The sequence below is a fragment of the Rhinatrema bivittatum genome, chromosome 9 (genome assembly GCF_901001135.1).
Source record: "Rhinatrema bivittatum chromosome 9, aRhiBiv1.1, whole genome shotgun sequence".
Lineage (NCBI taxonomy): Eukaryota > Metazoa > Chordata > Amphibia > Gymnophiona > Rhinatrematidae > Rhinatrema > Rhinatrema bivittatum.
The window spans coordinates 23,308,643-23,325,093 of record NC_042623.1 but is presented as its reverse complement, the minus strand read 5'-3'; the positions used below and the strand labels follow the sequence as shown (position 1 = coordinate 23,325,093).

Genomic DNA, 16,451 nt, shown 5'->3' with positions numbered 1-16,451 from the left:
ATCTAAACTCTGCACAGAGAGTATCTTAGCAGAGGAAGGAGAAGGTTTATTTCCTTGCCTTTTTTCATCTAACCAGCTCCACCATCAAGAGGGATTTCTTCATTTTCTTGATTGTTTTTTTTTTTTCACACAATTTTGTATTTGGGACATGGTGCACCCTTTACAAACTGGTAACATTGGGGTGGATCTGTTCCTCCCCTCCACCCCCCATTTTGAGTACTCAGGGATAAAGAACATTTCTGAAAGTTGTCTACTTCCTCGCTTTCCCCCCAACCTTTCTCTATTAGTGTTCCTTATATATATATATATATATATATATTTTTTTTTTTTATTTTTTTTTACTATCCATATGAGTACGTTGGTTGCCCTGACTAACAGGCCGTATCCAGTGTTATTTCTGCATTGCTTGATATAAAATAAGAAAACTGCAAGTTTATATTATACTTCACTACTGTACTATTCCCATTTAATGTTCTGGTTGGTTTACTGTCTACTTACACAATACTAGTAAAAGGCTTAATTACTGCTTTATTCTTGTGTGATGATTTTATCTGTGGCACCACAAGTGAGAGGTTGAGTGGGAAGGGCACAGAATTGTGGTATCGGGGTGACCGGGACCCTGTCTCATCCCCAACTCAGGCTACGAACCCAAATATATATTATATTGGTAATAAATAACATTTCTCATTTGGTACGCCCCACCCCAAGCTTAGGGGTAATTCATAGTCAGAATTAAGGGGAGGGGTCACACATATTACAGAAACACACAGCACTCACATTTCACTGAATGCCAACCAATTCCAATATCTTGTCAAAAGGTTTGAAGAGGAACCAAAATGACCAGAGCTGAAGGCCTGAAATAGGCAATTCTCATTTTTGGTGCCAGTTTCAAGGCTATGGAAGACAGAAGCACAGGATACAGAGTTTTGGGAAGTTAAGTGGGGCTATTTACACAGAGTGAGCTGGCAAGTCCATGTGGGAAATACTGTGACATATTTCAGTATATTAGTTCAGTTGTGCACTAGTGCATGTGTGGTAAAGGACAATAAGATCCCTGCAAATCCCTTTTAAGATAACTAGCCACCCTACTGGATCTCCATGCCCTCTTAGGGGCTCCAACTAGTGGTGCAAACTGATACTCCCAGTTGGACCACTGACGATGAAAACAGTCACCAGGAGGCACCACCACACCCACCACAATCAAGATGGCGTCACTGGGAATAGGAAGTACCTAGCCCTGTAATTCAGGTCTCTAAATCAGTGCTTCTCAACCCTCTCCTGGAGGCACACCTAGCCAGCTGGGTTTTCAGGAGTTCCGCAATGTATGCAAATCTATCTCATGCATATTCATTATGGGGTAGATTTTCAAACCGGCAAATGGCCGCTGTGTCGGAGGCCTCTGGCTCCGCCCCCGGACCACCACACCCCACCCCCGGACTTGCACGCGTCCCGGGGCTTTATGCATGTCGCCGGGCCTTTTGAAAATAGGCCCGGCGCGCGTAAATCCACTGGATTTACGTGCATAGAGCTTTTAAAATCTGGCCCTATGGGTACCCTGAAAACCCAATTGGTTAGTTGAGCCTCCAGGAAAGAGCTGGGAAACCCCGCTCTAAATAAGAAGCACTGCACTTCCCTTGTGGAGAGAAGGCAAGAGGCAGGGATGAGGAACTATGGGTAAAGAGAGACATGACAAGCAGGAGAAGAGATAAAAAGACAGCGAGGGACAGAAAAGAAAGAAATAAAAGATACGGACAGGAGAAATAAAAATAAGAGATAGAGAGAAGAAGGAAAGAGAGGTAAAATGGGGAAGCAATGATTAAACCAGAAATGATAAGAGAGATAGGGAGAGGCAGAGAAAGAGAGGAGGGAGGTGGGAGGTGGGAGACAGACAAAGGAGGAAACACAAATGAGAGAAGCATGGAGGAGGTGGAAAGGAAAGCAAGAGAATAAACGAGCATCTACTATGTTAAAAATAAAGAGAGAAGTGTCTAACCGAGCAGGGCAATCCACATTTTGCTTAGGCAAAGCAAGTGACAAAAGCTGCCAGAGAAAACCCTCATTTAGTATTAAACAAATTTCTATTAGTACCTGCTGGAGAAAATACAAGACTAAACAGCAACATTAATCAGAGGGGAGATGATTTTATTTTACATTTTCCATGCACTCCCAAAATGATATCTTTCCATCAGTCACTCAATTGCAGGCGACATCTGGAAATGCAGATTGATGACATTGTTCAAGAGCCAGAACTAAATGGCATTATAGCCAAATATATCGGCCTAATTGACAGGTAGGAATTGAATCTAGTAAGCTGGTGGATGTTTTGATGAATGCTTAGCTATATGACGAGGTGAAAGGCCAGAACGATGGGTGACCAAGGCACAGACATGAGTTCAAATGTCATCACCCATTTTAGCGCCCCGGATCTGTGAATGCGGCTACGGTAGCACTCGAGCACTGCTCTTGTTGTGCCTCCCGGTGGCCATTCAAAGGACAGCACTGCAGGGGAGCCAAATCTCTCCCATCTTACACAAGTCTCGTGCTTTGGGAACTCATCTCCTACCTTCCAGCACAGGGAGCAAGAAACTCGTGAAATTCTGGGGAGAGAGGCCGAGTTACGTGCAGTATCGGCAGGCAGAGCACATCTCTCTGGAAAGGACAAAGGGGGCTTCAGTGGCGATAGGGTGGGTGAGTTCATCTTGCTAAGGTAGAGAGAGGAGGTAGCTTCTGCAACGGAGCCCATCCCGGTGGACAACGTGAGATAAGTGTGGAAATTGCAGAGAAAGACATAGGGAGGAGAAGATTTGGAAAGGAGTGAGGCTGGAAAGGGTGAAGAGATTAAAAAAAAAAAAGATGAGTTGGGAGTAGGAGGAGTAAAAAAAAAAAAAAAAGGGCAGAAGGAAGAGAATGGCGGAGGAAGGAAAAGCATCTGAAATTGGAAACCAATTGCCATCTACTCAATACCGAAAGCCCTTACACATCCACAACTACTCACCAAGCAGGGACCAAAACAGCCTTCTTCCACCTCCGTCAACTCAACCAACTCCGTTCCCACCTTCAAAACTGCCACCTAGGCCTGTCTGCTCTCCCACCTGGACTATTGTAACGCCCTAAACCTCTGGCTACAGCTCATACAGAACGCAGCAGCTCGCACGATTAGGAGCGCAAATAAGAAGGGATCGAGAAAAGCCAATCCTGAAATTCCTACACTGTCTCCCTACACTCTCCTGCACAAAATTCAAAATCTCAGATCCGACCTACAAATCCCTCAAAGGCCCAGCACTAGCGTATCTCGACAGCTCTCTCACCTCCTCCATACTGACCTGCTTCCTATGCTCTTTATCTCAGGCCTGCCTAGCAGTTCCATCCCCAAACACAACGAGCCTCACCAGTACCAGAACGAGGACCTTCGCAGGATCTGCCCCCAACTCTAAGGAACACACTACTGGCCTGCATCAGACTTGCTCCAGATCTGCTATCCTTCAAAAAACTGCTTAAAACCTGACTTTTCAAAGCAGCTTTTGGCCCCACTAAAACTCTGTATATACCTTCCACACACGTACACATCACTTAACTTTAAGTACCCTTGCAGCTCCTGCTCTCCAATATTCACACTACTTTATATGGTGGCTGCCTTTGCATGCTGCCCCAGCTATTGTAGCACTATAATATGTTATATACTTTCTGTACGATGTTCTAAATATATTTACAGTGTGGTATGCTAATATAGATGCATTGTATCTGAACTTACTCTGCAATTACTCCTATAACACACCCAGAAATTTCCTGTTGGAAGGGCGTGCCGTAAATATACGATGTCTTGACTTGTCACCCTCATAAGAACGAAAGAAGTGCCGCGCTGGGCCAGACCAACGGTCCGCCAAGCCCAGCAACCTGTCTCCGATAATGGCCAGTCTGGGTCACTTGGAAATACCCCAGCGGATCTTCTTGGGAAGATCCCTTCCCTACTGATCACTCCCAGAAATAAGAGGTGATGACTCTTGTGTATACAGGACTAATAATTTATCTATTTATTTATTTATTTATTTAAAATAAGAAGGGATAAATAAATAAATAAATAAATAAAATCTTTTCTATACCGTCGTTAAGGTGGGTACCGTCACAACAGTTTACAGTAAGGCACATAAAGTAATGCAATTAAAATCTTTCAGTTTACATAGGTGCCATAAGGTTCGGTAACATAGTTTTTAATAAATGTTAATTGATAACTGTGAAAAACATCATGTCCAGGTCAATTCTATAGCAGTTTTAAGTACAAGACTCGTTTTATAATTGTAACTTATCCTTTAGTGATGCGCTCTCTATTAAAACAAAACAAAAAAACAAAAAAACTACACACTCGGTGATTACTGTTGTGTGTATGGGTGTTCCTTGCGCTTCCCTGGTTTCTATTCTTCCTTCTCTTTTTGAAAAGCTTGTTTAAACAGCCAGGTTTTTAGATTTTTCCTAAATGTTTTGTTTTCTCTTTGTAACCTTAACTCCAGGGGCATGGAGTTCCATAGTATGGGTCCCGCTAAGGATAACGCCTTTTCTCTTACCTGGGTTAGTCGTGCTGTTTTGACTGATGGAATAGTTAGGAGTGCTTTGTTGACTGATCTTAAGTTTCTGTTGGGGATGTGTACACGAAGGGCTGTGTTTAGCAGGGATGTGAATCGTTTTTTGACGATTTAAAACAATTGTCAGATATATTTTAAATCGTCAAAAATCGTTGAGCCGCGATACAATAACAATTCCCCCGATTTATCGTCAAAAATCGTAAATCGGGGGAGCGGGGGAGGGCGGCAAAACCGGCACACCAAAACAACCCTAAAACCTACCCCGACCCTTTAAAAGAAATCCCCCACCCTCCCGAACCCCCCCAAAATGTTTTAAATTACCTGGGGTCCAGTGGGGGGGGGGGGTCCCTGCACGATCTCCCACTCTCGGGCCACAGCTGCGTTAAGAGAAATGGCGCCGGTGGCCCTTTGCCCTTACCATATGACAGGGCAAAGGTAGCGCCGGCGCCATTTTGAATATTGGCAATACGGCCCGAGTGCAGAAGGTCGCTCCCGGACCCCCGCTGGACTTTTGGCAAGTCTTGTGGGGGTCAGGAGGCCCCCCCAAGCTGGCCAAAAGTCCCTGGGGGTCCAGCGGGGGTCCGGGAGTGATCTCCTGCACTCGTGACATCGGGTCACAGGAACCAAAATGGCACCGGCGCTACCTTTGCCCTGTCATATGATAAGGGCAAAGGGCCACCGGCACCATTTCTCTTAACGCAGCCGTGGCCAGAGAGCGGGAGATCGCGCCGGGACACCCCCCCCCCCCCCCCCCCACTGGACCCCAGGTCATTTAAAACATTTTGGGGGGGTTCGGGAGGGTGGAGGATTTATTTTATAGGGTCGGGGTGGGTTTTAGGTTGTTTTGGTGTGCCGGTTTTCCCGCCCTCCCCCCTCCCCCGATAAAACGATTTTTTAACCTAAAAAACTAAGACGATCAGAGTCGTCCCCCCCCCCCAGCCAAAATCGATCGTTAAGACGATCGATCTCACGATTCACATCCCTACTATGCACCATACACAAATTAATACACAACAAAAACGCAGACTGGCTAAATGTGCACTAACTGAAAATGTTTTTCTTACACTTGTTTCACACCAGTCACTTAACATAGTGCCCCCTAGTCCTAGTACTACTTGAAAGAGTAAGTAACCATTTCCCACTCCTCTCGTGATTTTTATAAACCTCTGTCACGTCCCCTCTCAGTTCTCTCTGCTCCAGGGTGAAAAGCCCCAACCTGTTTAACCTTTCTTCATATGGGAGCCATTTCGTTCTCTTTATTGTTTTCGTTGCCCTTCCATGGACCTTTTCCAACGCGGCTCTATCGTTTTGACATGGAGCTACCAGAAACGCACACAATTTCTTAATGACCTGTGCTCTGCTGCAGTGATGGAGAAAGACCTCATAAAATAATGCACACAAGCAAAATGCAATTAAGCAACTTAAGTACATCAGATAAGTCATGAATACAATGAACAATTTAAACAAACCATATAGACTGAACAATAATAAAATAATCTCCAATAAAGCGGTTCAAATGATCTCTTCCCCTGGTAACAAACCAAAGGCCAAGACCCGAATTCCCAAGACCATTCCCAATACCTAAAAACGAAATTATTTAAGAAAAAGCCCGCTGGGAAAAAAAAATGCTTTCCAAAGCCGCCTAAATTTCAGGAAGTGTTTTTCCAATCTCAGCTCCTTGGATAAGGAGTTTCATTCAACCAGAAACACAGTCGCAGGCCTGGGGCGTTCAGTGCTGTGTCCACTCCCTTGCATTCTTGCCTGGCAGCAGCCCTCTGGCACAGCATCCCCCTCTCACTCTCTGCCACGCCCTGCATCCACCTCTCTTTGTCTCCTCTCCACAGTGCCCAGCATCCCTTCTCTTCCCCCCATCCAGCATCTCTCCTCTCTTCCCCCTCCCCCCCCCCCCCACCTGCATGTTCCTCTTTCTTCCCTTCGCTCCCTGATTAGCACCCCAGCTGTGCCCAATCTGTTTGCCCTCTTCTGGCAGTTCCCAGAATGCTCTCGCTCCACAACTCCCTCACCCACCCAGCTTCCCCTGTCTCTACCCCTACATCTACCCACCATCCACTCCCCTCTCTCCTTTGGTGCCGTGCCTTAAAAGAGGGCAGGCGGCACCTGCAGTTTTCTGAGACTTTAGCCACCCCCAATAATCTCGGCACCCTAGTTCTCCTAATAGAAAAAAACAGCTCTGCACACATGCAAAAGCCTGGGCTATAGTTCTGGCCAATCTATACCCTCTCCTGGAAGGCATGCAGAGCAGGTAATCGTTTTCTGACCTTAAATGGCTACTGGGGACATATTTCCACAATTTCCCTAAAAGATAAAGCAGGGCCTGACCATACAGGACCTTAAAAGCAAAACACATTGTCTTGAATTGTGGGTCTATAAAATAATTGGGAGCCAATGAAGCTTGAAATAAGCTCCCTCACTCCTCACCCAGAGATCAGCCTTGCGGCCGCATTTTGAATCTTCTGCATTCCTTTCAAGGGAAGACCCATAGAGAGTTACAATGGTCCATCAGAGCTAGGACGAACAATGGAATCATAGTTTCAGACTGCTGAGTGGACAAAAATGGTTTCAAAGAAGGCACAAGGTGCAATTTAAACCAAGCCTTCTTACAGACCATCTGAATGCCTTCTGAGAATCCAAGAACATTATACTGACCGGCCCATTCTTATCCACATACGTATTGGTGCCTTTTAAAGAATTCTAATAGGTATGATTTCCCTTTGCAAAAATCCATGTTGGCTCTTCCCCAGTTAGTCAATTTTATCCACAATTAGAGATCACCATCTACGTCTTAATCTTCCCATCCACCTACATCTGCCCCCGCCTCCAGTAAATTCACATGACTGAATAAAAGGTTGTTGAAAATGATGCAGTTCGCCTACTCTTCCATCCACATGTCTAATGCGTTGAGATCCTGCGTTCCCGGTACAGGGTCTGACAAGTCCAAAAAATTCCTGAGCTGCAAACCAGAAACATCCCGCTCCAGTTTCCTCTGCAGACAAAAGTAGGACTCGGTGTGGCAAAACGTATCAATGGAGACATAAACATAAAGCACAGCACCCTGTGTTCCTGGTACAGGGCCTGAAGCATCCTGCAGTCTCTTATCTCCTCACAGAAAATAAACTGATATCATCTCTCCCTGCTGTTGTTGATTAGCTGATGTGGGAGGAAAGAAGCCTCCATCCCAGTAAGCAGAGAAAAAACAATAATTTGGGGATCATGAAAAAGAAGGCTAAGAGTCATCTGGATAGTCCAATTTTTCTGTTTCCAAACGAGAAATTAATTTAGTTGCTTCAGCTACTGATTGGCACCATTGCACTCCATCAGGCAGCTGGACAAGGAGCCTCGCCGGATAAAGCAGATTAAACTTCAAACCAAGTTTATAGAGTCTGTTGCAGTATGGTGAAAACTCCCTCCGGAGCATTGAAAGCTTAGTGGGATAATCCTGAAACACCAAAGTGGTCTTGTTTTCGTATGGAAGTTTCTTCCCTGCATGGACGGCACGCAAGACCTTCGCTTTTCATGCAAAGTCTAGGAATTTAGCAATAAGTATACGCGGTCTCTCTGCCCCTTCACTTCGTGGGCCCAAACGATGGGCTTGTTCCAAGCGCAGAGGTCCCTGCGTCGCTTCCAGATTTAAAGTTCTTACCAGCCATGATTCAAAAAATGTCATATGATTTGCCTCCAGTAAGGATTCTTTTTTCTTTAGTCCAGAACCTCATTAAACCTAACAAAAGCCACTATACATTTCAAGATCGTGATCGGAAATGTAATGACTTTGCATATTTTTTCAAAGAAAAAATTCAAAAAATTCTTGATAATTTCTCACCTGAACTCCACCAAAAGATCTCACTTCAAGATTGACCTGAACATTCATGGACTAGCTTTGACTTAATTAGCTCAAACGAAGTTGAGGTTCTGATTAGGAAACTCAATCCAGCAAACCATATATTGGACACTATTCCAATCAAACAATTAAAATTAGTACCAAACATTATTGCCAGACCGGTTGCAGACATCATTAATCTGTCGCTTGAAGAAGGGATATATCCTGAAAAATTAAAATGCGCAGTGGTTCGCCCTATTCCCAAATCTACTACTTCAAAAGACAAATCCTTAAATAATTGTAGGCCCATTTCAAACCTTCCATTCATATCTAAGATCTTTGAGAAGGTTGTCCATAGACAATTATCAGATTACCTTGACCAACACAACATCCTTTATCCAGCTCAATATGGTTTTCGGAAATCTCATAACACTGAAACTTTGCTACTAGCGTTAATGGACACAATTCTCAGAGGAATGGACACAGGTCAATCTTTTCTACTAGTTATGTTAGATATTTCTGCAGCTTTTGACAATCATCAAATTCTCTTAGACAGATTATTTGGGATTGGTTTATCAGACAAAACCTTGAGCTGGTTTTCTTCATAACTATGTAATCGTACCTTCATGGTAAAGATTGGTCAGGCAATTTCTGACAAGATGAACTTAGATTCTGGAGACCCCCAGGGATCTTCTCTCTCAGCAACATTGTTTAATTTATACATGTTGCCATTATGCAAATTACTTGCTGGCCTTTGGATAGCTCATTACATTTATGCAGACAATGTGCAATTACTTATTCCAGTAAAGAGTACAATTGAAGCAGCCCTCAAATTAATAAATGTGTATTTATCAACTATACAACAATTATTATGTCACATGAAATTAAAACTCAATAACCAAAAGACTGAAATACTACTACTTAAGAGTAAGATTGATATCAACTTTCCAATGACTTATAATATTGATTCATCTGATATTGCCTTAGTTAATGCGGCTCGTGATCTTGGGGTAATTTTAGATAATGAGTTGAGCATAAAAAATTATATAAATATGATAATTAAGGCTGGCTATTATAAGCTACACCTATTAAAAAAACTGAAACCATTACTCAACCCTAATGATTTTAGGACAGTTTTGCAAAAACTTATTTTTTTGAAACTTGACTACTGCAATGCCTTACTTATTGGACTACCCAATAACATTGTAAGACCCCTTCAATTACTTCAAAATTCAGCAGCAAGAGTGTTGTCACGTGTAAGAAAATTTGACCATATTACTCCAACTCTTATAAATTTGTACTGGTTACCTGTAAAAAATAGAATTGAGTTAAAGGTCCTTTGTCTGATTCACTGATCAATATTTAATGAACAAATGGAATGGGTAAATGCAGCTCTACATTTTTATACTCTCCAATGTAATCTCAGATCAACTAACAAAGGTCTACTCTCTATTCCAACAGTAAAAACAGCACATTTGAATAAAGTAAGAGACAGAGCCTTAACAATTGCCGGTCCAGCACTTTGGAATTTACTTACAATTGAGCTAAGGTTAGAAACAAAATTATCATAAATTTAAAAAAGAGCTAAAAACCTGGATGTTTAAACAGGCATTTAGCAAAGAGGTCCCTACATAATAGATGAGCAGCAAGAAAAAAATTAATGTCTATTATTTTACTTTTATTTTCACTTAATTTTATGAGTTTACTTAGTCCTTTTTATCTCATTTTAATTTGATAATTTATTCCAATTGCATTTTATTATTTATCTGATGTAATGTTTTATTTGATTATATTTTGGTAATTTTAACTGATGTAAATGTTTTATTTTATATTTGTACTCATTTTACTTTATTTATTTGTTATCAACTGGTATGATTGATATACAGAATATTGGTCTATAAAACAATATGAATAAATAAATAAATAAATCCACAGGCGAGGGAGGAGGAGGAGGGGAATCCCTGGCCTCCCTGGCAGATGTGGACATCTGACTAAGATCCTCCGCCGGCCCGGCTATCAAATTTGATCCCCCTGGGATAGCAGCTGTGGCCCCCAATGACCTAGAGGCTCTTCTTTCACCAGGTGCACTCAGGGAGGTTCCCTCCTCCCCCGACATGCAGCCAGTACCGAGGGAGCGTACATTGCGCCTCCTAGACCAGAGGCTGCACACCCTACACTCCGCCATGCATGGTTTTGGTGCTATTCCCCACGAGACACAGGCTGCAGTGCTAGAATTAGACCTGTGCACGCCAATCAAAAAGAACAGGCCACACATGAGGCCAGCAAGCCAAGCCGTGCTTTGAACGGTACGTGGCAAACCTCCTTCAAACCCCGGGATCCCCCAGTGGTAGAAAAAAAAAAGACAGGCTCCCAACTCATTCCCTGCTACCGGCGCTGACAGCTCCCGCTACCGAAAATGCTCTGCCGCCGAGCCACTGAGACTGAAGCTCCTGGCTTCACCTAATCTTTTTTTTTCATTTTTTAAACTTATTATAAACCCAAAAGAAACAAACAGGAATATGTCCCTGTCCGGAGGCAACGAGGGAGCCGGTCCCCTGGCTATCAGGGCCTCCAGAAGCAGTAGGCTACAGACAGGGGTTTCCAATTCCCCGGTTTCTCGACTCCACTTGAGGGATGGTTCAAATGGTCCCTAATACCTCAGGGAGCCCCAGTCCAATCTCAGACCTTCTGCTAAGACAAAATTCTCTTTTTTTTTTTTTTCCCAGACTGCAGGTTTGCACCTCTACCATCTGCTGGAGACAGAGAAATACTGAGGGACTGCAGGTGACACTCTCAGATATGTAGCAGTGCCTCAAAGTTTTTGTTCTCTGCCTCCATCTGCTGGTAGAGATGCAAAACCCCACTTGACTGGACTGATCTGGGTATGAACAGGAAACACTGGTGATGGTGATACAATGTAAATATCTTGATCCCTTTAATGGGCCCTGCCTTTTCTCTCTTAAGCTGAAGAAAACTAGAAGTCCATCATGTCCAATCATCTGAAGGCTAACAAATCCCATGCAATGAAACTGTGAAAACAATTTCTCTCTCCATCCCTACATGTGCCTTGTGCCTTATCATGACCTGAGACACCCTATATAAACCCCTTAATTAGACTCCATGGGATCTACTTAGTAATATTCGATGTGTCTCACTTACTATGTTAAGAAAACGCTGTTCAATGTAACGCTTTTGTTGCGAAAGTTTTGTTATATGTAAACCGACCTGATTCGATAAATGTATTGAGAATGTCGGTATATAAAAATCCGAAATAAATAAATAAATAAATAAATACTAGAAAAGGTCGTATTAGAGTATAAGTAAATGAGTACTCCTGTGCATAAATTGTTTTTGTTATTTTTACTATTGTTTTGTTTTTTTTTATAAAGATTTGTTATAATAATAAAAAGATTGAACACAAAAAAAAAGTCCCAATATCCCGACACCAGCCAGTGTTTCGTAGACAGACTGTTTTAGGGCAAAATCATTTGAAGGACGTATCTGAGAGGAGACCGATCCGCATCGGGGGTACACCTCGCTGCTTCATAAAAACGACATCCAAAGTGCCATGCCCCAGCATAAAGTTAAAACTCAACCCACGGGAATGTCTAAATTTCAGACAGTGAGCACTAGGAGGTTCTAGAAGATGTGGCACCCATTTCTTTAATGACTGCTATACAAAAGATGCTTTGAAGGTCAATAGCAGCTACAGGTAATAGTACAAGGTCTTCCTCCCTTATAATACATGTAAGGGGGTCCTTAAAGTCCCAGCCCCTTACTAGTTATCTAGATATGTCCACAGACTCTTACGTGTGAGATCAAACTGTAGGAGTGTATTTTGGTGTTTCACACACACCCCCAATGGAAGGTGTCTTGTTCAGGACGGCAGAGCCGATATAACAGAGCTACCCTCTTTTTTCCCTTCTAAGCTCTCATCCAGGAAAAAGTAGGAGCCCTCAGGTCTTCAAGGAGGGAGAATAATCTCGGAGGTCCAGGAGGATCCTGTCCACTACGGTCATCTCTTAGTGAACGGGAATAGGGTGAAACCTCCTTGCCTATTCCGTGAGGTGGAATTTCAGCCTGGAACAGAGGGCAGTCACCAGGCCATGTTCAAAGGAATCTCAGAGAGGGGGGGGGGGAGTTTCACCTTCTTAAAGTATAAGTTTTTTACCTTCCTAATTGGAGAGGACCATCTGTAACTTTGCTCAGGCACCAGGGACGGGAGCTAAAGAGTGGGAGAGGAGAAAGCCCCTCGTTTGCATATTCTGTGACTGTAAACTATTGACTGTGCAATGGATTTCCATTATCTGTATGGATTGCACTAGAAGAAGCTGTACTGTTAGTCAAGTTCTTTACATACATAAAGTATCCCAGTAAACGTTATTTTGGTTGTGCGATTTGTTCTGGGAGAATCAGAAGACATCCAAAGCCTAAGGGCTCTGAAAGCTTGTCTTTCCCCCCCACTGTCAGAAGGATCCCAGGCTTGATTCATGGCCCTTCAACTCCTTGATGTGCCCTGCTGTCAGGAGAGGAGGTGGACCGGGGCTACATACAGTTCTGAAACACATACCTTCAGGCTCAGCCAGCGTGGTCCACTGCACCAAAACAGCTGCTAGACTACAGATCCTCACGCACCACAGCCTCATCTTCCCCTGGCTCCCGGAGTGTCACAAATGCTTCTCACATGGGGTCTGTCATCACTTAAAGCACCTGCAGAAACACATGTGACGCACATGATTTCTTCCTTCCTAACAATGAATTGCAGCCGTAGCTGACAGCACAAAGTGGGGTGAAGGATGAGGGCATCAATGGAGCACTAAATCTAGCAGTCGCAGTGCCAGCCACTAATAGATTTGTCACCTGTAGCCGCTGCCAGTAGGCACTGGCAGTGATATCCTCAGTGGGCCTGACCAGCACTAGCAACACAACACATCTCAGTGCCATAATTCATAAGGTACACGCCAGATACAGGAAGGGTGGGCAATTCCTGTCCTTTGCTTCTTTTTTTTTTCACCTTTCCTATGTGTATTGACCTTCTGCTGTTTATCAAGCCCTCATGTGAAAGTAGGCTTTGATAAAAGACTGCACGCTGGTTTGAAAGGTAGTCTATTGCAATCAATCCTGCGCAGCGCTCCATAATAACACCAAAATTCCAGGTATACCTCTTTTCCTAATTAAACTAGTGTTTCCCAACCATGCTCCTGAAGGCACATCTGGTTTACAGCATATCTGTAATGAATATGCAAGAGATAGATTTGCAAATACTGCAGATCTCTCTCATGCATATTCACTATAGGTATTCAGAAATCCAGACTGGTTAGATGTGCCTCCCGGACTGGATTGGGAAATACTACATTAACCTATGCTCTCTAATGACATGGTTACACACTAGTGACTGGCCAGGGTCTTCCTCAATGATGCAACGATGAGGGTGACCCTGCATCATCATAGGGAATCCCCTCCTCCAACAAGGCACATTGGAATCCGCCAGGCCTGGCAACTTGGATGGTTACCCATTTCACCCATTCCTTCCCATGGCCGCGATCCTAAAAATGTTCAATAGCATTACATAAACAAATTCATGACCTTCTGCTGTTTATCAAGCCCTCACGTGAAAGTAGGCTTTGATAAAAGACTGCACCCTGGTTTGGAAGGTAGTCTATTGCAATTAATCCTGCGCAGTGCTCCATAATAACACCAAAATAGGAAAATTGGTTCTTACCTACTAATTTTCGTTCCTTTAGTACCACAGATCATTCCAGACAGTGGGTTGAGCCTCCTGTCCAGCAGATGGAGACAGAGAAAAACTGAAAGGGTATCCTATATCAGGACAGAGCTCCCCTGTGTCCCTTCAGTATAAATGTTATCAAAGCAGAAAATATTAAGATAACTGTATTAAGATCAAGCAAGCAATTCAGTATTGAGAATGTTCTTCAGATATTAGAATATACATTTCTATGGATAATATATCAGGATATTTCCTGATATTGCCCGCTCAACACAATTGAGAAGAAAGAAATTCATATCTATGAGACAAGAAGTTATTGGTAGAGGGGCAAGATTTTTTTTAAGGTTCCCCTGTCGTTGCTTGATTATACATCAGGAAGCAAAATATTTGTTCAATTCACCGGAACAACTTAGATCTTATTTGGACTCTCATTTCTAGTACCTCCATTGACTGGAAAAATAATTTTGGATGGTTGTAACAGTGATTTTCGAAGATTTAATTTCCTTCTTTGTTAACTGCTTCATTTAGATTGCTGTAAACTTTAATTGGTACTCCATTTTCCTATGATATATCTGGTTAATTGAAAATAACAGAATAATAATATATATGAATTGTTACGATCCCCCCTGTTGCTGCGCTACAGGTGGTCTCTCACCTTCCACCGGAGGCCGCTCCGAAGCCAGGGCCTCGCCTGTGTTCCACCCGGGACTTGCTCCAGGGCCTGAGAGGCCTAGCTGTGCCTGTGGCTTGCATGCCAGCGTTTGGACTTCCTGTTTGGCGACGCCCTTCTCCTAGGGGCCGGCCCGCAGCTCTCCACCTTATTTATAGGACCAGCGAGGGGCGGTCCTGGCAAGCTCCTCCTAGGGAGTTGCCTACAACCTCCAGTATTTAAGGACTTTCTTGTCATTTGCAACTGGCCTTCGGATTGAGCATTAAAGTCGCCTGTAACCTTGCCGATCCAGGTCCTCCATGTATTGATGGTTCCTTGTCCTGTCTCTGTCCGGATGTTTGCTTCCTGATGTTACTGACGTCTGCCTTGATGTGTTCCTGATGTCCTGATCCAGTTCCGCTTGTTCTGCCCTACGTCCTGTCTGGCTCCTGAGCCTTCTGGCCTGTTGGGCCCTGGAGTGGCCAACAGGTGGGATTCTTCCCTGCGCTCTGGAGCTTCCCTGCCTGCCAGCCATAGGGGCTTCGGATGTCAGTATCCCAGCATCGGAGTTCCTGCTCGCCTGGATCTTCCCTGCACCCTCCTTTCCTCAGCGTGGTCCACGACCAGCCTTCCTGGGCTGTGTAGGGCGCGTCTGGAACGGGGTGGTCCGCGACTCAGTCCCGTGGGTGGGCTGAGTAGGGCGCCCTGTTGGACAGTGCCATGTCTCCTTCCAGCCCTCCTCTTCGATGTCTGCACCTGCCTTGTCTACAATGTCTTCAGTGTAAAGGACTCTGTCTGCCCTCGCCTCTGTCCGGCCTGCTGCCCATTGCCGTTCCCAGCGGCAGGTCCGAAAGGGCCGGGAACAGTCGGAGGACCGTTCATCAGTCAACTTCCCAGTGTTGGCTACCATGGGCGTGCAGGTCCGGCTGAGGGTCGGACTCCCTGCTTTTGTACCCGCCTGGCTCCCCATGCCTGCTAAGCTCACCTCCCACGGTGTGGCTTTGGGCTCCTCCTTGAGTCCTGCCGTGGCCCAAGGGCTCACCACCCGCTTGAGACGACCGCGCCCGCGCGCGCTCGTAACATGAATAAGCTGTATTTGAAGAAATTTCTTATTCTGTAAGAGTTGACCTTTATTAAGATGTTAAATGCTATAAAAATAAAATTTAAAAAAAAAGATCAAGCAAGCAACAAAAACTGGAAATTTGAACAAACCATTTGAACAATTCAAAACCCAGTAAATAACTGCTCTTACATATATATCTATCGGATAGATACTTCCGGTGCCTTAAATGTCTGATAGGAAGCAACTCTATCCAAAATGCTGTGAATGAAGAACAGGGTGGGAGTCTGGACTGATCCGTGGTACTACAGGAACGAAAATTAGCAGGTAAGAACAAATTTTCCTTTCCCTGTACGTACCCGGATCAGTCCAGACAGTGGGATGTACCTAAGCTTACTAAGTAGGGTGGGACCGAGTTAGTCCCGCTCAAAGTACTTGCCTTCCAAAAAAGCCAAACACTGGCGCCTGGACGTTGAGGCGATAATGGCGAACAAAACTATGCAGAGACTTCCAGGTAGCTGCCCTGCATATTTCATTTGGTGAGACCAACTGACTCTCTGCCCAAAAGGTAGCCTGTGAACGCAAAGAACGGGACTTCA

The 16,451-nt window shown here is 44.2% G+C and overlaps 1 protein-coding gene across 12 annotated transcripts in view; it reads right to left on the bottom strand.

Moving 5' to 3' along the window:
* LOC115098596 (collagen alpha-1(VII) chain-like) overlaps nucleotides 1-16,451 on the bottom strand; it is a 420,825-nt gene that overhangs the window by 374,262 nt on the left and 30,112 nt on the right. For 11 of the 12 annotated variants that reach the window (XM_029615285.1, XM_029615292.1, XM_029615282.1 and 8 more), the window contains exon 2: nucleotides 12,986-13,125. In XM_029615285.1, the coding sequence (XP_029471145.1) occupies nucleotides 12,986-13,061 (76 nt within the window). In that variant the 5' untranslated portion in view covers nucleotides 13,062-13,125. Of the gene's footprint in view, nucleotides 1-777; nucleotides 895-12,985; nucleotides 13,126-16,451 lie in introns of those variants that run through there. The other variant, XM_029615291.1, reaches the window with a different exon arrangement.